The sequence below is a fragment of the Solea solea genome, chromosome 21 (genome assembly GCF_958295425.1).
Source record: "Solea solea chromosome 21, fSolSol10.1, whole genome shotgun sequence".
In the NCBI taxonomy this organism is placed as follows: domain Eukaryota; kingdom Metazoa; phylum Chordata; class Actinopteri; order Pleuronectiformes; family Soleidae; genus Solea; species Solea solea.
The window spans coordinates 7,730,266-7,751,201 of NC_081154.1; the positions used below are offsets into that span (position 1 = coordinate 7,730,266).

At 41.6% G+C, this 20,936-nt stretch overlaps 1 protein-coding gene across 7 annotated transcripts in view; it reads right to left on the reverse strand.

Annotated features, from left to right (window-relative positions):
• Positions 1 to 16,762, reverse strand: part of LOC131448314 (SRC kinase signaling inhibitor 1-like) — a 94,241-nt gene extending 77,479 nt beyond the window's left edge. For 6 of the 7 annotated variants that reach the window (XR_009234186.1, XM_058620646.1, XM_058620644.1 and 3 more), the window contains exon 1: positions 16,605 to 16,762. Coding sequence is in view for 5 of the 7 variants with exons in the window: in XM_058620646.1 (XP_058476629.1) it covers positions 16,605 to 16,626 (22 nt within the window). In the remaining 2 variants the exon portion in view is untranslated. Of the gene's footprint in view, positions 1 to 16,566 lie in introns of all 7 variants that reach the window. The other variant, XM_058620649.1, reaches the window with a different exon arrangement.
• Positions 16,763 to 20,936: the final 4,174 nt, after the last annotated feature.

Genomic DNA, 20,936 nt, shown 5'->3' on the forward strand with positions numbered 1-20,936 from the left:
GCAGAATTACCCTCCCCTTGCCTCCACCTTGCAGGAGATAAGCCAGAAATGCAGAGAGCCGGCTTGCCCTTAATGACTGCTACAACTCTATCAAGCCTCCCCCCCCCCACCCACTCACCCCCTCTCTCTTCCTTTTCTGCACTGAGGTCTTTACAGCAGCACCACGTCCGCGCTCATTTGTGTTCAAGCGACTCCTGTGAGTGATTAGACCGTCGCTCCCAGCTCCCGTATACTTAGACACGCATATTTGTTGTTTATGTGAGCGGCCAGGATGTAATAACACCTCAGTGTCGCCGCATGCTAATTTCTTTGGTGGCTTCAGATTCAAGTTTTGTGTGTCTCAATTCTGGCGACGCTTTCCATGATGCACTGGGCAAATGTTGCCTTGTGACTCAGACTACCCCGTGTCCCATCTGGAAATGTCTGGCAGTGTATTTAAAAAATGCGGCTGCGGCCAAATGTTCTCACTGGGAGAACTCGACTGCCCGTTTTATCTGATAAATGCGATATTTCTGACACTGATTCCATAATGTGGCGGTACCTGATTATGTATTCAGGCTGCTGCTTTTCACTTTCCTCATGTCCAAAAAGGTTCGGCGCACACACACACACACACACACACACGCGCGTGCGCAACATTGTTCCACTTAACCAGCGACTGGGGCTGCTTTACATACCAAATTAAGGGAAGTGTAAAGGCCAATGGAGCAGCAACGATGATCCAATAAACCAGAAATTACAGAGAATTATCAGCAGCGAACATTTGGTTTTCTCAGACAACAACGGAGAACATCCAGCAGCTCGTTTGTTTCTGCTCGGTTTGTGGCTGTTTCAACAAGATGTCAAACTTTGTATGATATATATAATAGAGTGCAGGTATTATATAGAATCACAGGAGTGGCACTTTTCTGTCGCACAATCAGCTGACTGCCGTGGGTCTAGCTCCACCCATACCATACCGGACCATTACTCTGGTACCCCAAGGGAAGCGTACCGAAAAATGGAACGGTTAAAACCAGTTATTCTGGTACTATTCCTAATGGAAATGCAAAAAAAATAGGTACCACACCCGACCACACCAAACCGTTCGACTTGGTGGAAACACGCCGCCACTTTGCTTTGATGTTAACCATACACCAGTTGGGTATTTACCTCTTTAGCTACACTATATGACCCTATTTGGTAACTCCTGTTCACATACCTTAGGTCAAATGAAGCAAAACCTGCAACATAAACTCATATTTCAGAGTATAAAGTCCCTCCAGGATCCACAAATTCAGCTCCAACTTAACTGAGTACTGGTCTGCACAGCGTGCCAACCTTTATCCCACTTCAACCAACTTTGGAATTTTTCTTTCTGGAGAGAGACATTATTGTCACCACGACTGAAGGCACATATTACTTTTCATTATCGATTACATCTGACAGCCATTTTCCCCGATCGATCCCATGGTTTGTCAAACGTCTGACAATTGAGGAAAAATGTCCGTCTCTGTTTAGTTGCTCTCAGACACGCGCTGAAATCCAAGCGACATGGAGGAGATTATCTGGAGGGGCTGCATGTTAGAGCGGTAATGTCTGCAAATGTAGGTAATTACTCCAGAAACCTTCCATCCTCTATGTTCTAATGAGCCCACGTGAGAATACAACGGGAACATTTACAGTCAGGAAGCGAAATGTTCTTGCTGCTGTGAATGTGTCTGACCAAAAGCCATCTCCATCTCACGTTCTTCATGTGTGCACTGCAAGAATGTCTGGACCCTACTTTACACCAGCCCCCGGCATGACATGAAGAAAATAAAACTCTGATTCGTCGCCACGAAATAGGTATAATGTCCATTCATCCATCTTCTACCACTTTATCCTCCACATGAGGGTTGTGGAGGGGTGCTCTGCCAATCTCAGCTGACAGGGCAATAGGGGGTCACAGCCTGGACAGTTCCCAGTCCATCATAGGACCATATATAGAGACAAACAACCAGCCATTCTCACAATCACACCAGTCAATGTTTTAGAGTGTTCAATTTACCTAATCCCCATATTGCATGTTTTTGGACTGTAGGGAGGAAACCGGAGAACCCGGAGAAAACCAACGCATTAAACCCCGGCTTTTGAGACCATCTTTGTAACTCATTCCCAACCTAAAATAAAACTCAATCACACTATCTCTGTCCATCCCGAAGCTTCAGCCCTCTTCACTCACTCTACTTGTGCAGCTCTCCCGGTAAATCATGACAATGTTATTAATATTATTCATTTTGTGCACACATTATACCCATTTCGTGGCAACTAATTAATATTTTGTTACCACAAATTAGTATTTTGTGCACACACTTTACCTATTTTGTGGGAACTAATTAGTATTTCATGACCACGAATTAGTATTTTCGTGACCACGTTTTACCTATTTTATGGCCACATATTAGTATTTTGTGACAACAAATTAGTATTTTGTGACCATGTTTTATCTATTTTGTGGCCACATAGTATTTTGTGGGAACTAATTAGTATTTCATGACCACAAATTAGTATTCCGTGACCACGTTTTACCTATTTTATGGCCACATATTAGTATTTTGTGGGAACTAATTAGTATTTCGTGACCACGAATTAGTATTTTGTGACCATGTTTTTATCTATTTTGTGGCCACATATTAGTATTTTGTGGGAACTAATTAGTATTTTGTGACCACAAATTTATATTTCTTCATCACGTTTTACCTATTTCGTGGGTACTAATTAGTCATTTGTGGCCCACGTCATGTCTGGGGCTCCGTATATACCAGTCGAAAATCCACAGAGTCTTGTTTTGACGCATGTAGTATGATTGACTGGATGCCTTTTGTTGTCAGACAAATGCTCTGCTGCACAGGAGAGGTTTATCATGCTCCTCCTGTGGTTTAATTTATAACAACATTACCGACAATAACCAGCTGAACAAAACAGCAACAACCACATAACATTTTGGACTCTTCAGATGTCTTTTTTTCATCTAAACTACAATTGAGTTCTAACATTATATCATTAGCTCATGTTTATTTTCTGTGGATTTAGTCCTTGCACATCTCACCACACTACTTGTGCTGTGGGTGTGGCTTTAATACGCCGTCTTCTCATGTCACTCACGTTCTCGGCGTTTTACTGCTGTGAGAGCAATCAGCAGCAGCATACAGATCAAATTGTTCGTGATGTTAAAACGGGTTTTATTTTCTCCAGCTGAACTACACATCAAAAAAAAAAAAAAAAAATCACGGCCAGTGTCTCCTCTCCTGCTGCCGATTCCTAAATTTAAACCAAGCATGTTTCTATACGTGTCTCCACCCACGTACGGTGCTATAGGCCTCGCTGTGTGTAACCATGATTCTACAGCACGTCAAACCTTGCCTCCCTGTGATGGCTGCAGGGTAGAAACATGAGCCCGGCGGATTATGAGCGCATCAAATTGGAGGAATGTATTAGCGTCACACAGATCACCATCACATTTACAGCCAGTAGTCAATTATCACGACACATAGCTCAAACAGATAATGGCACGCGATGGTGCCTGGGCCCATTTTCTGCTTAGTGGACAAAGAAAAATGAGGAGGGATGGAGAGAGAAGAGAGCGGGGAAAGAAAGTAACCACTGCAGATGTTGTGATAGGGAGAAAATGCTACTTTCAGCACAGTTCAAATCAGATTGGGTAGATGGAGATAGACGAAGGGGAGAGGCGAAAAAAAGAAGAAGAGGAAAAAACAAGGGCCACAATATTATTGCAGGCTGCCTTTGGATTCAGGCTTGCGGGCCGGGTGGCAGAAATATGGAGGGAGAGGCACACTTGTCATCCCAATGAAATCATTCTCCAAGGCTGCCGAGGAAAAGGAGAGAGCCGGTTTTACAATCTGTGTGTACATGTGTGCGCGCGTGCAATTGTGTCGATGCAAGACATGTATACGCAGAGCCAGATGAGCAAGATAGGGACGGAGAAAAAAAAGACTGATTAAACTGCATTTCCCTGGTCTGCACACAGTGTCTGTGTTCAAAAAATCTAACATTCATCTCAGAGTGTGGATGTGTTCCACATATTTCTGATTTCTGTTTTCACAGAGCCAGAGTTGCAACTCTCAATCTTTCCTTAATCTTCTATTTCCCCACGGTGTCAGCACACAATGTCAGAAAACAGAGAAAATGTGGATTTCTAATTATATTATAATCAAAAGCACAAGGTGATATGTAACTGATGTACAGGGGGGAGAGAGAGATAATCAAGACTTCCTCATTTGTATTTGACCTAATAGATCAAACACTCAGGCGTTAGTTTTACAGCCGTTTAATCCAGTGATTATCATGTGACCTCACAGACCGGCACCGGAGGAACAACTCGGAAGCCACAACAACCTTGAAAATCAATTTGGAACATCCAATAAATCCTGGAGAGAACAAGTGCTTACAGTCCCGCGCGCTATGAAAGCCGTCACCTGGAACAGGCGGCGCCTCCCGAGACTCACATACTCACTCTGACATCACATATGCTGCGACGTTGCGCCGCTGTCACGCACTCTAAAAATGATGGAAACGAGCGCAAGGACGTCGCTAATGTGGGGCGAGCTCACTGACTCCACAAAGTCACACCGTGGACGGAATTTACAGATCTTTATTAAAAGAATGAATTCATTCAATGACACTTTGTGGTCTGAATTAGGGCTGATAGCGATTATTTTGACAGTTATAGCGATGTGAGGTTGAGGAGACTCAACTAATAAGACTGGGAGATGTCTGTTTTGGGTCTGAATACATGTGAAAATAAGGCAATGGTCAGAATTCTCCCAAGAGACACTGCCTCTTCACTAACCTTCCATGAAAGACATTCTTCATGCGGCCCTCTAACAATAATGAAATAATTTCCACCTCCTCGTCTCTCAGCGCGCTCTCTCCTCATTTCATGAGACCCCATTATTCCAGTGAGGAGAGGCTTTTCATTTCAGTGTCTGATCGCGGGTTTCACGAGGACCATTCTGTATAATCAGCAAATGAGCAGCTTGATGGAAATGTTGCTCACTGCAATTTACCCGTCACCATGACGTTTGCTATGTTTGCTTTGAAGAGGACATGAGTCGGAGCTGTCACGCCAGCCTGCAAGATCAACAGATGCAGCAGCAGAATCCTGAACTCATCGAACAGCTGAGGAGTCAAATCCGCAACCGATCGCCGAGCAGTAGCAACGAGGAGCAGCCGTGATGCGAGAGGACGACGGCGCTCACAAGCGTCAGCGATGTGGAAATTTAAATCTCGAGGGACTAAAGAACAATTATGAATTTTTTCAATGAGCCCAATGGTCGGGTCTCTTGTCTCACATGTGAAGTTTCAAGCCGATCGGTCAATGTATGATGAAGTTTCAGGGCACTTCCTGTTTTGTTGCGAATGGTCAACAAATTCAAAATGGCTGACTTCCTGTTGAGTTGAGGCCATGGTGCCAGTGGACTTTTTTGTCCGTCTTGGTCTGTGACATGTTTCCACCAAGTTTCGTCAAATTTGGTACATTTTAGTTTCGGCCTTGTGCTACCGGGCTTCACCTTTGGGGGCACTACTGAGGCATTTTGCACCACTTTTACATACACCCCTTATTTTATACAACATTTTTCACCGGTTCTGATTTGTGTGCCAATGTTCGTCCATTTCTCTGATGTTTAGTGCGGTTTTTTTTTCATTTGGAGGAAAAGAAGTAAATTGAAGGAATCCCAGTAGGTCCTCACAACCCTGTGTGAGTGCTCGGGCCCTGGCAAGTGTAATAAGAAAGTGAGTGGAAAGTTTAAATTTACGAGGTAAGACTTCATGACCTGTTGGTCAGTTAAGATGGTCACTTGAGACACAAACAAACCTGACTACACAGTGGTACCTGACCAATCATCACATCCAATGCAATGACATTGACTTTTTTTCCCGGCTATTAACAATCAACAACAGCAGCGGCTGGAAATCTAAAGCAGGGGTCACCGACCTTCTTCTTCTAAGAGCTACTTAGAGCTAAAGAAAAAATGGCAGAGAGCTACAAACTGAGGGAGCTTGTTTTGCCTGAAAATGTACAAATGTTGGTGTAGCAGCACAAACCTGGACACCTCTGCGTTAGATTGGATACAGATGTAAGCAGGTTTCCCTAAATCTCAGAGGGAAACGTCTCACCTTGATGCGGTGATGCGTAACTGAACTGCAGCGCGAGGTTGAGGCAGAGGGAGTATAAGTTACAGGAGCACCACAGTCTTCATCAGACCACACCAGCGCTAGTCAAACAAAGACAAAGAAACTGTTTTACGACACGGCCGAACGTTAGAGCCAGAGCAATATTTGTGTGAGCTATTGGATTCTTCGTATCCTCGTGTGTCCAGTGAAAACACACAGCTATGGACAGAGTTCTCTTGGATATTGACTGCTGTTTACAGTCGGCAGTAGCACTGAATGTGCGTCACACACCTGCATGTATGCCTGTGGAGTTTTAAGGTCCAGTGTATAACAATTAGGTGTGTTTATTGGCAGAAATCGACTATAGAATAGAATAGCAGTAGAATAAGCCTTTTTGTAATGTAATCTGCAGTCTTGTCATAAAATATCGCTCATTCTTACACAGTGGACCATTTGAACGAGATAGTCCATCATCAGAAGCCAAATACTAAATGATGTTTGAATAAATAACATGAACACAGTATTAAAACTGGGAACATGTATTTTTTTTTTTTCATTTTACGACACCTTTGAGGTTAAGTTCTGCTCAGTCTGCAGATATTATTATTCTCCTTGACATCTGCCAGGGCTCCGCACATTCTGGACGGCTCCCAAAACGTGTGAGGAAAAATGATCATATATTTCTTTCGGCTCCGGGCTGTTCTGTTATAAAAATGTATTGGTTCTGGGTCACAAATCTAAACTCACTTTCATGTCTGAAATCGACTCGCGTACGAATCGAGTTACAAACTTGATTCTCTGTCGATTCAATCAAATCTTGTAATATAGGCAAATAGGACTTGATATCTCAAGTGGAGTCTCTGCAGTTCTGGCACCGCCTCCAAAACACAGAACATAAAAAAAGGGTAATATGTGAAACAGTGTGTGACTCCAATGTGCCCTGTAGCACAATCCAATCTTACACGCTAATAAATCTGCAGACATGATGGATTTAGCGAGACCATGACAGTACAAACAATGACATAAAGCACGGATGAAACACAGACGCAGACTGGGACTTTCTTCCTCCCACAGTTTCGTCACAGACACGCTCTTTCTTTCTTTCTATCTTTCTTTCTTTCTTTCTTTTTTTTTTACCTGTGACAGTAATGTCACCTGACCGGCTGTTCTTTACTGGAAATGTCACAGAATGTCACAGAAACAGCAAATCCTTACCCAGGACGAAATGATACGACTGTTAGGGAAGAGGAGGTTAAAAGTCAGGAGATGAAAATCTGTGATTTAATCAGGGATTCAGGGAACGTTGTCAAATCAAGATGCTAAATGTATCTCCCACTGCACTAGAAATCCTGAAGAATATATGATAAAATCATCTATTGAACCTGTTTATGGTATGTTTCTTGTGATTAACATAGCTACTAGAGATGCATGATATTGGAGTTTTTGCCAATATCCGATATATCAGGAGTACTTGGGTCTTTCATTTTTTGCCCAACTGCAGACGTCATTTAGTCCCTTCTGTAGTGAAATTAACAAGATCTTTTTCATACATTATGTCGCCGCAGATGTGGATATAAAACATCTTTATTGTGCAAAATGAATAAGCATCAAAGTCGAGGAGGTAGCAGCTTTTTCAGCCTCCTATTTACCAGAAAGTCAAAGTCACGTCCTTCAAAGAATTTAAAAGCCCTGCTCTGCTCTGCAGATCTACAAAAAGATAATACATTTAAAAACTAGTCAAATTTAATTCCACATTTTCAGCAAATGTGAATGAAACAAATGCATCACAAGGATCTTCAGTTAATTCTTCACTTGACTAAGTGGGAATAAAATGGGTGAAACAGTTCTTTAAGTCATTAGTCTGCAGATCTGGGCGTTTTTGCTGATATAATAAAACACCTGGGGAATTCTCGTATTTTCTACTTGGACCCCATGTTTATAAATGTGGGTGTGTACATGAATAGTACTTTTTTACGAGTGTCAGTGAATGCATCACAGACGAGCAGAAACATCGCCGCGAGTCACGGAGGAGACGAGAGAGACGTGCTGTTCTGACGACACAGCGTCCTCATCAGGCGTAACCAAACCTACGTCCTTGGTAATGTTACCAGACTCTTACAATAACAATCCGAGCCATTTATTGGCAAAAACAAGCACTTTTTAGGGAGATATCTCGGTAAGATTACACCGCAGCCAATGCCGCCTGTTGCGGCTGCCGAATCTCATAACCCTCCGTATGAAGCGTGTCCTGGAAAAACCTCAGTTTGAAGCCGTCACACTTCACCTTAACCTTCTACTTCAACAAGAATTGGCACATGCTCTGCGTACGTGCACAACAGAGGGGTAGGACTAAAAACAAAAGGCATTTTTTAATAGTTCTGACACTTCTATAGATCCACATTCATAAAAGAGCTCTTTTATACACTTTAAATCTATATGCAGTGACTTGAGCAGCCTTTTATCTGTGCACACCATGTAGGATTAGCACTTTCACCTTTGTCATGGTAACAGGCTAAATCTGTATGTGGCTGTGGATCACAGGGTAAAACAGGTCCATCACTAATGATACGTCTTTGGTTCGATGCCTGTTTCCTCCAGCCTCTAACACACTGAACCTCAAATTGCTCGTCTTTCTTACTCACCCACCCTTTAATCCATTATGGGACACAGACACCTCACCACTGCAGGAATCCACAGTATATTGGCCGAGTGTTAATGGCTCTGTTTGTGTCTGTGTGTTGACCATTGTAAAGTGTAAAAACTGCAACAAACAGTAATAAAAGCTGGGGGGGGAGAGAACAGTAAAAGGTTAGTCGTCTGGTATTTAGCCTTTCACTGGCGCAGACAGAGGAGTTAGAATGAGACATGGAGCTCCCACATTATCTGACCCGAGGTCGTTAACAACACTTTATGTTCAGAAACTGTCAATGGGAGAAAAATAAATGTTGCCAGGCTGCAGACTGAGAGAAAAAAAAAAAAAAAAAGATGTACTGTTTTGTAATTAAGTTAAGTTATTACACAAAAGTAGCCTGTGTCGCCTCTCTGCTTTATTCCTCTCCATTTTTCTTCTGCTTTGTGTACAGCTTCTGGAGGCTGGAATACTAAAATACTAATGACACCGTCATAAACGACTGCTTCACTGTTTTTTTATGTTTGCCTTTCCTGCTTTTTTTTTTTTTTACATTTTATTGTCCAATTTGTTTTTGTGAGTAAAATCACGCATCATTTGACCTCACACTGGGAGGATAAAGAAACCTAATTACAGAGATCTGTCCGACAGTATAAGTGTCATTACGTCAACAATGTGGCTTTGTTCAATAACCATTTCTAACACGCAGACTGCAGGGAGACATGTTGATTATGCTGATATGTCTTCATTTATATGATAAAATAGAAGAAACTACATTTGGACGGCCCGTCTGAAATCATGTTTTCACACTTCCTGTCGCCTATATTTAACACGTGATTCGTGCACTGCTGCACTTTAAAACAATATCTTCTGCTACGCCGTACAACATCCACTTTATTTCAAATATGTCTTTCCCTGACATCATCTTTCTACTTTTCATTCGATCCTTCTCTCTTTCTTTCTTTTTTCCTCTCTTCACGTTTCTAATTTTGCACATATCCATCATTTTGTACATTCTGTACGTTGTTGTATTTAAGATCTGCTCTGAAGCCGAGAATGATGATGTTTTCTTCTTTTTAAAAAAAATAAACATACACAATAAACACATTCTACCTTAATGTGCTCATAAACCTAAACAATGAATATATAATTTCCCGGATCCTTCAAAATAAAAGTGGACGGTTGATGCCATAGAAATTCCTATTTCTTTCTTTGCATTAACCCTTAGAACACAAAGCATTTAGGCTGCTTTTGTCCATTACTATGTTAAAACGTATATACAGCGGCTATAAGAATGTGCAATATAGAGCGTCTTATATCCTTTTTTTTTCAGCACAACCTATAGGCGATCTGATAAAATATATAAACACACCTGAGCAAAAAGTACTCAAATGTTTTAAAATCGGAATGAATTTGTGAAATTTGGAAATACATCACAGTTCAAAGTTCACTTGGTTCGTTTTTATAAACAAAAATAAAAGAAAAAAGTCTATTTTGTGACTTCTGCACAATTATCGCTACTCCCGGTTTTATAAAAAAAGATATGCGATATATAAAAATGAATCATAACTTTGACTCAACAGCACATGAGAAGACAAAAAAAACGCATTTTGTAAAGCCTGAATATGTGACCTATAAACACACCCCCACAGGATGTCCATATAAGGAGTATTATTCCCACTGCAATTTACCAAGGATGCACCAGTAGGCGTTAAGGGTCAAACATGTACTTCACTTCCTTCCAAATGTCCAGATTACAGCTCACTCACATACAGCATATACCTGGTATAGTAAAAAAAAGAAACCACCTATAGTATAACCTTCATATAATAGCATAACCTTGACTTTTACGCTTCATAATAGCAGACATTACTCCACTCATTTAAAGGCCAGATGTTAGCGCAGTGAATGAGCCGTTTGGTTCATCACTAAAAATGATCCCTTATACTCGTCCCACGTCCTCTACATCACTCAGTGTCCGAAACAACAACACAACTTCAAAATCGGACACAGCTGGCAAAGACGGAGGTGCATCTCTATAATGAAAGTGAATACACTCACTAAATATGACTTACTACTCAAACAACATTCTCATCTGTTTCACAGGCTTCGATGAATAAATCAGGTGACTTGTGCAGACGGTGCCAAAGTGATCCAGGGTCAGCCGAACCAGAGCAGGAGGAGCCAAGTGAGTTAAAAACTCTCCGCAGCGCTGACTCATCAATCTTTTACTGCTGTATCTCAAAGTGGAAAAAGCCAAAGTTGATTAATTATGCATGTTTTGCTGGATAAAAAAAAATAAATCCGTTCGCCCTCCATGACAATACAGTTTGTTTTACAATCGGAGAAGCACGCTTTAATGTGATCCCCGTCCCATCTGAGCAGCATTTGAAAACACACTACAGGGACGTGGAGGCTGAGCAGAGCTACTGTATACCTCTGAATCTCTGCCAGCTCCACACCTCAGCCACAGTCACAGGAGCCACAACAGCTTCTTCAAACAGCGGCAGCATCTATACTTCATGAGACATGGCACTGTGAGCCAGCTCCACGCGGCCAACTCAGTCCACGGAGACACGGCTACAAAACATTACAGCCAGAGAAGTGAGAAGCACGTAACTACTGACAGATTATGGAGAAACAAGGGCAAGTTCGTATTCATGATGTAAATAAAAAAAGTCAAAGTGTGTTAAATGTTTGTTTAGTGTCCCTTTTTTTTTTTTACTTCAATTGAAATATAGCCGACTAGACTAGGCTAGGCTAGGCTAAGCTAGGCTAGTCAGTCTTGTATAAAGTACCTTAAAGGCATAAGGCATACTTGAGTAAAAGTACAAGTATCTTACCAGAAAATGACTTTGTTAGAAGTTGAAGTCACTTTTCTTTAATATTACTTAAGTAAAAGTCTTAAAGTATATGACAGTACTTAAGTATCAAAAGTAATTTTCTTATATAAACTGTACTTAAGTTTTAGAAGTACAAGTATTAGGAGTTAGGATTGAGCCATGGTGGCTCAGTGGTAAGGCGCGTTGTCTTTCAACTGGTAGGCTATGGGTTGAATTCCTGGCTCTGCTAGTCTATATGTGTCCTTGAGCAAAAACACTTAAGCCCATGTTGCAGCGTGTGAATGGCTATGAAAAGATCATTAAGACTAGAAAAGCTCTATATAAATACAGTAAATACAATTAGCAGCTCTTCTTCTTCTGATTTTATTTGGTAGTAACATGTAACAAAGATAGTAAGAGGAAAAGTAGTGGAGTAATAGTAAAAGTTGCTAGAAATATATATAAAGTACAGTACAGATACATGATCTTTGTACAGTAAAGAAGTATTTGTACGTCAACTATAGTATAGCACGGTGACCCTTTTGTGTGCTATTGTCTGTAAATTGAGTAGATCCTTAAGAGTCGGTTCACAGATATAATGACGGTTTGGCAACAAAAATGTACCTTCCAAATAATTTGATGAATATTTATGTCTTTTTCTCTTGTTCCAACATTTAAATATGATGATTTGCTCATTTTGACACATCGTTGAGTGTTGGGTTAATGTATGTATTAAGTTTTTTTGGGTTAAAAGTAATATAACATGTTACAAATGACATATATTTTTTGTAATATTATAACTTGACGTGTAACTCTACATTCACGTCGCGTCACATCGTCCAGACTGAGCGGAAATGGTAGAAGAAATACAGACTGTCCTTGTCTTGGTCATGAGTCAGTATTTTCTCACGTGGAATGAACTCAACACAAGTATCTCCTCAGTAAAAGCAACATGTTAAAAAAGGGGCTTTGTGTCAGAGTTCAGGTGTAATCTAACGCCAGTTAACTTAAGGGAAGTGAGCTAAATTGAGCACAAACATAAGAGTTTTAATCCACATCACTCTTCATTACTGTTCCTCTTCCACGTGACATTCTCTATGAGAGATCAAGATTCTCAGATAACGGGAAGAAAAGGCTTCTGTATGTTATTTAATTAAGGATAATGACACTGAACAAAGTAATAAGTAATAAAGCAGACAGCAGAACACAAACGTATGACACGGTGACGTTAATGAATTCCCAAAGTCGCACACAGGTTTGTGCGGCTATTCCTCTGAGGACACCGGACACTCACCCTTATCTTATCCTCACCACAATTCAAATCTCAGCCCTTTAACTTTAACAGATTTTGGCCTCCATGAGCACGACTGGTCCTGACAAGGTCACAAAAGGTTCTAGAGATAACAAATACAAGTCCACCCACACACACACAAATCAAATTTGGAAAGCCGAAAGCGATACACAAGTGCTGTTGCCATGGAAGACTCCAGTGTTCTTCAGCAGACTGCAGCTCTGTGCATGCATGCATGCAGGCACCGCTTCATAACGTGATTAAATCCCTGAAAAAAAAAACCCAAAAACTTCTTTGTTTTAAATAGTGAAAATGACAACATCTGCAGAATTACATGCAATTCTGGACGTAAGTGACAAAAAAACCCGTCCTGCTGATTGACAGCTGTTGCGGCTGGAGACAAAGCGCAGGCCTTTAAAGTGTCAGGCAGGTTGACTACATGTGTCTAGATTCGAGATAAGTGCGAGAGATTTAATGTTTTAATAAAACCAAGTCATTCATCACTCTCTGAAGACGTCGCTGCCAGTTCCTCGAAGCCTGCGGCGTTACAAAAAAAAAAAGAGGCTGACTTTGAGTGCCTGAAACCAATTTCCGAGGAAATGTCGTATTGACTCATAAAGGAAGTTCAAGGAGGCGACGTCGCGGGTGAAACCGTGATAGAATCTGTAAATGTGAGGGGGGGAACAGGGGGGGGGCGCTCGCGATTCAATGCAACATTCAGCTTAACATCACCTGGTGGCTTTGTGGCAAACGCATCAATCTCTCTCTGATGTCGGGAACTTGGCACGATCTTCAGCTTCCTTCTCGCTGCCCTTTCATCTCTTTCGCTCTCCCATCTCCTTTTTACATGTCGAGAAGTTTGATCAGGCTGACATGGGAAATCTGCTGTTTGGCTGTTGCTCCTCTGCTCCCTGACAGATCCTGGGCTCCGTCTCTTCTCCTTCTCTTTTGCTCCCCGCTCTCTTGTGATTCCAACAAGATTGATCTGCTACCCACCACCACCATCATCCATCCACGCAGCCAGCCAGCCCTGCTCAAATCCTCCTGGGGCGCTGACATGTCACCGGGGTGACACGACTCACACAGTCACGCAGCACAAAGAGGAAAGTTTGAGGCGTTCAAGGACGACTGCGCTCCCTGTTACAAAATCTGTGTTCAGGTTTAATCTTCTCACTGATTTCATAAAGAGACCGTGTGACAGGCCTCATATTGAACTATATGCTCCATTTTTAAGGTTCTCAAGCCTCCCTTGACGCAGATTTGTGCAGAGTTGAGTGTGTGGAAGGATGAAATGAGGAGGACAGCATGTAAATCAATAGACAGTGATGACCTCTCTTTTGTACTCAGCCCAGCCTACAGGCGGTGCAGCCTCTGGTGTGTTGTCATTACCAAACAGCAGTAGCTGTTTTATTCAAGATAAACTCCAGATGATCCTCTAACAACACCACTGGCGTCCCAGGATCCCCAGACTCATCTAACCCAGAAAATTCTATGTTTATGTATCTATACAAGGACAGGGGAAAGATAAATGTAAAAGTGTTTGATTTTTCCCTCATCAAATGTTGGACTTTTCAATATAAAACTCTTTTAATCTCTGATTTGAATTATTCCAGGGAACAAAAACAAGTTGCAAATTAGACACAGGAAAAGCCCCTACAACATCTCATTCCTTATCAGAGCTCTAAACTTTTTTTAAATCAATTTTGATCATGTGAAGATTAACTTCAGACCTTTTTAAACATAAATGTTATTTTAAATGGCAATGTAACCAAATCTAAGTCTTGCAGGAGTGGAAAAAAAAGGAAAAGAATCGTTCACATCTGGAGTCAAATAACCGAGGATAAAGCAGAAGAAGATGGATGGATGGATGGATACTGGAAAGCAGAGAAATAGAAGCTTTGTGCCCCATTTACTTACGGGGCACACTACGGTAGAACCAGGACCTCCGCTGGAAGACCGTCCAATCACTGGGGTTACGGTTGAATAACTGCCAGATACTGATAGTGAAAGTGATCTCGGGGGGAAAAAGGGGCATAAATCACTCACTCAGTGAACATTTGTTTTGGGACAATTCTACAGCCATAAAATCTAAATAAATCCAGGCAGGGCGCACGAGTATTGCACATCACACATGAATGCAAACATACATATGATGTTCAATTTCTGCCAATAACCCGTCGTAAATGTTACACACTGGTCCTTTAAAGTTTCTGCTCCCATCTGTCAGCACTGTCTGATGCAACACAGTGATGCATCTCATTCAAGGTCACTTTAGTCCGCTTTAAAATAAACCAACGCCACAACTCCAGTCATACATGAAACATTTGAAATATTCCGTGTACATATGTACATATATATATATATATATATATACAGCAGCGTGCCAAACCCAGAGACAAGGTTATATTATGTATAAAAAAACATGTACGCCTGCAGAGTGAAGAATACAGATGGCACTTAGGATAATTGGCTTTTGATTTTTTTTTTTTTTCATGTGTTGCCAACTGCTCTCCATGGAGCCTACAGGTTCCCTTTTCCTCTAAAGAGCTGAATCAGGGACTTATCTATATATAAACCACCTGCTGGAGCTCACAGGACTTTTGTGACTTCACAGCAGCGATATCTACCTGTGAGAGGAACAGATGCTGTAACCTCTGCGACTTGAATTTCAATGCACGCGAGCGGCAGAACCTGCAGATGTAAAATAACGACAACAACAACAATAATAATAACAATAACAATAATAATAATGCCTAAGCTTAATGTTTTCTTCTCACTTCAGTATTTGTAAAATAAACCTGCCCATGAGGTAAAACATGAGGTAAATTAGTTTACTATGGAAATCAGTTGGCTGCATATGCTCGCCAAGTGGAATGTGCATTATTTAAACGATTGCATGAACATCCAGCAGATTCTCTATCTGTCGCTATAATCGTAACGGTTTGATACCGATATATTTACCGATATTTTTAAACGACCAATATTTGCACTGGTGGAGCGCTAACCAGCCATTTTACACTGACTGACATCCAGTCCAGGGATTTTGACCAATATCTGACCGAGTATCGCGTCCACTCGTCCCCACTCTACAGTCACTACAACACTGTCTCCATGTCCCGTTGCTCCACAGTAAAGCGGCCCTCTGTGAATCCATCAACAGCTCCTTTTCAGTCTGCCCCAGATGCTAAACCTCAGAGAGGCGGAACAACATCATCATCATCATCATCATCATCCTCCAGTCTCCAACATCCGCACAGGCAGTAAAACAGCAGCAGACACTCAGTCCAGCCAGCGTCTGAACACAGATGCACGTCACAGCCACTTCTTAATGTACTTCACAACAGAGGATGGAGATACTACTATGTAGAAAGCTTAAACTCAAACTGGAGCTTTGTGTGTGTGTGTGTGTGTGTTTAAAGAAAATGAACTTAAAGTCAGTGTCCCAGCTTTTTTTTTTATAATATACTCACAAGCTGCATGAGAACTATGCAGACCAGTAAGATGCACAGGCGCACTTTAACTAAATAAAGTGATATTGATTTGATCTTCATGCAGGTAAGGAGAGGGAGGGGTGGGGAGAGACAGGAGAAGGAGAAGGAGGAGGAGGAGGAGGGAGCGGAGGTAAACACCTCCAGCGCGTCACAGAAAGGCACTCAAGTTAGAAATACCTGCAACTACAGAATGGACGGAGAGAGAGGGGACATGCCTGGAAAGGAGGAATTGCCCATGCTCCGCCTGGCTGCTCCAGTGTCCTCTTCACTTTTCTCTCGTGTTCTTCTTTATCCCCTTCAAAACCTCGTCTTTCTTTCTTCCACACTCACTCACTCATTGCGCGTGTCCTTGCTTTCCTCGCATTACTTTTTCTTTTTTCTTTTTTTATCCCTTCCTTCTCTGCGGCTCCATGCCTCGGCTTGCTTGCTTGCTTGCTTGCGGCGGGGCAGCTGTGTCAGCAGCGTGTGCGTAAAAAGCCGCTTGTCCGGCTAGAAGAGGACGGACTGAGGGATGCTGCTGAGTGTGTGTGGATGGATCAGAGCGCACACCGGAGTGCGGAGGCGCTCCTCCTAACCATGTCTTAGCATGGCCAATGAATAAACTCATGTTTTATGGATGCGGGGCCCTCCCCGGGCCGCCTCTTTCTTAAAGGGCCTGCACCACATTGCCACCGCCTTTCATCTCAGTGCAGTCATTACACGCATTGGATCATATACACACACATAGTGTGTATGTGTGTGTTATATTACAGCAGCACTTTTCTGTGTGAAGCTTCACATTCTTCTTGTGCAGCTGAGGGAGGAATAAAAAAGGAAATCCAGAAAACTGAGACGATAGGATACTCTGTATCGGTCTGATACTGGTTTAAAAAATCACTGGATAAAGACATGTAAAATCCGATATAATAAAAAAAAATATATATGTAAATGTAAAATGTAAATTAAAAAAGTCAGTGATAGCATTTTAGCAGAATATTTGTTACACAGCTGGAGAATGATGTCTTTGAAATGACTCGGCACAAATGTGTTGTTGAAAGGTCTAAAATGACTGATATCGGTATCCACAGATACTCTAGTCTTGTATAAAGTACCTAAATTACTTGATACTAGAGTGAAAGTATACTAATCTTACCAGAAAATGACTTTGGTAGAAGTTGAAGTCACTTGTTTATAATATTACGTCAGTAAAAGTCTTTAAGTATATGACATTTACTGTACTGAAGTATCAAAAGTCACTTTCTGATATGAAATGTACTTAAGTTTTAGAAGTAAAAGTATTAAAAAAAGAGTTGTCTTTCAACTGGAAGGTTGTGGGTTCAATACCTGCCTGTGCTAGTCTGTGTGTCCTTGAGCAAGACACTTAACCCCATGACTACTGTAATAGAATGCAAGTGTGTTCTTGTATTTGTGGACATTTTGGCTGGTCCTCACTTCTTTAAAGGGCTTTTAAGGGGTTAAGACCTGGTTTAAGGGTTAGGGTTAGGGACTTAGCTGTGATGATTAAGGTTAGGGTAAGGGGCATTTAAGTTCAGGGGTCACATACAACACAATTTGTTCTCAAGTGGGCCAGACCAGTAAAATAGTAGCATAATAATCTATAAACAACAAGATCTCCACATTTTTGCCCTTTGTTTTACACTTAATGAAGTATCTTTTTACTAATTTCACCAATATTATGCAAACGTTTACCATTCATCATACATGTGCACTACAACTTACAGATCACAGTGGATCTACAGAGGCACAAAACATTTTAGTCACAGGTTTCTGTATTTGACAAATATAGTTTTTCACATTATGAGCAATCATAATGTGAATTATTAACTAATTCATACTGCGGGTCGGATTGGACCCTTGGACGGGCCGGTTCTGGCCGGCGGGCTGTATGTTTGACACCCCTGGGCTAGAGAGAGAGAGAGAGAGAGAGAGAGCATGGATGTGTCTATAATAATGGATCTCGTCAAAGTAAATCGTGCACTTGCACCTGCCGTAATTCAATCCTCAGTTTAAGGCCTTGAATTAATGAGAAACTGTGTGTGTGTGTGTGTGTGTGTGTGTGTGTGTGTGTGTGTGTGTGTGTGTGTGTGTGTGTGTGTGCTGTCACAGCGACTGTATATCATGCACGCCACAGACATCTTCTAATAGGATTTCCAGAGAGGAGAGAGAGGGAGGACACGTTTGTGCCGCAGCAGAAACAGCATTGAAGAGAGTTTAAAAAAAAAAAAAACAAGAAATTGAGTTTCTCTGTAAAAGAAAACAGTTTGAAACTATAAATATCCCTGTGAAATAATAAATAACAAGTGACAAAGAGGACACGGATGGGCAGCAACAGAGCTTTGCTTGTTTCTTTGAGTGACCTGGATTCACTCGCTGGTAAATAAAACAACGTGATAAATTAAGGATAAGACGAGCGAGGCCTCTCTGCCCTTGAGCTACACACGCCCTCACTTTGCTCCACATACACATCCTATGCCACAGGTGTGTAATGATGTATGCTCGGGAATCTCATTGAGAATCTGAGAGGTTTCATCTCTGGAGGAAGGATTTGCAGGAAACGGCATCCAACCAATTTCCTGTTTAGCGGGATATGGAAAAAAGGGGGAAATAATTACATTTTACAATTGATGCAAATGAGTAGAAAGCTTATAACTTTTGTTCCAATAACACAATAGTCACATTTCTTAAGCAACTTTGACGCTGTAACACCGAGCGTATCGCAGACGACACGTTAGCGCAAGCACATTACCGGAATTACACGAGAAGCTGAGAAGTTGGAAGTCAAAGCCACCGTGTGGTTATTACGGTAAATTTCACTCTTCACACTGTTGCAGGAAGAGTTTTTTTGCACATTGAGACAAAAACTCAAACAAATGTCACTTTAAATATGTTTTATACTGTTCAAATTTCAAATTTAACACACAAAGTCAGTGTTTTTTTTAAAAAAAATAAAACTTTTTAACATGCAGTAAATTTTAAATAACTGCCAGATATTGAAAGTTATTCTGGGAAAAATGGTCAAAAGCACAGACGGACATTTTGAGGCTTAGGGGTTAAAGCACGAGCATCCAGTCTGGTTTTTTTTAAAGGACAAAAAAGTGGGGAAAAAAACAATATGAGCTTAAAATTATAACACAATATTGTGTCATGATATCAGTAAAGATATTCATGATCATATTCCGCAGAATCTCAACCTAAAAGTGCTTGTTTTGAAATGGAACGACGCATATTTCAACAGCAATGACGTATAAATGATGCTAAATAAATCTATGAATGGCAAAAACAGAGAACTAAATTGAAGACTGAGTAAGTTTGACACCTCTGGGTTAAAGGGTTTAGTCGTATGTTTGGAACAAGTGAGTTTCCTTTAAGTACAGACTTCTCCTTCTCCCTCAATGAAAAGTGCTGAAAACTATTACCGCCTCGGCCGCGGTGAGGTAATTAAAACATCAAGTCACGGCTCAGCAAAAAGACAGATCACTCTCTGAAGACAGAGGGAGGTGAAGCGTAATTACAGAGACGTGGGACAGACAGGTGAGCGGGAACACAACAAAGTTTGCATGGTTTTAATTCTGTAAACACAGGAAGGATAATATCTTAAATAGGAGTGGACGGACAGCAATAAAGGAGAGGAAGGACAGAACCACGTCCCCATAAGAAGAGGAGAATAAGAGGCTGTGACAGGTGGACAGATGAAAGGCCGAGTGAGACGGCGAGGAGAGCAGAAAGACGGGGACGACGGGGCGTAATTACACATTCATAGATTCCTGGTTGACCGGTGACAGCGAGAGCAGCTGCTTTCTCTCTGCGTCTGGCCAGAGGAGCTGAATAATGAATCAGGAGGCAGCTCCAGTTGCAGACGCGTACAGTAGCGACGCATACATCACAGGGATCGGCAGCAATTACCCACAGACACAGAGACACTTCAAAAAGGCCCCTCGCCATATGTCACGACGAGGGAGGAGGGACACATGGTCCAGCACAGGCCGTCTGAGGGACACGGGGCCAAAGTAAAGACGGAGGACTAATGTTTATGAAGGGGTCAAAACGACATAAGCTCGTTTGGTGTCTTAATTACAGTTGTCCACATAATTATTATTATTATTATTGTTCACTTCATTTCTGTTTTGGCGATGAAAAGAGGTTTCAATTACGGCGTACGCGTCATTCCACGTTGAAATTCTGTCAAGATATCATCACGAATAATCTTTATTGTGATATCATGATGGCTCATATTGCCCACCCGCTACTGAACAGACTATATTCTCATTTGGTCGTTTGAGTTTGACACCCCTCCGCGTGTAAACGGAGCTCAGAGGAGGTGCAGAGGTCAGGTTCTCTCTCTCTCTCTCTCTCTCGGGTCGCTTGATTGACATTACGTTGAAAAGGTTATTATGGAATTATTGACTCAAATCACAAAGAAAAACGCTGCCTACTCGACCTTTAACACACTTTGTTGTTTTACACGGTGGCCGCATTAAACGCCAGCATACGCAGAGTTATCTGATGGTTGTGAAAATGCCAGCGTTGTCCTGTAGGGACGTGTTTTC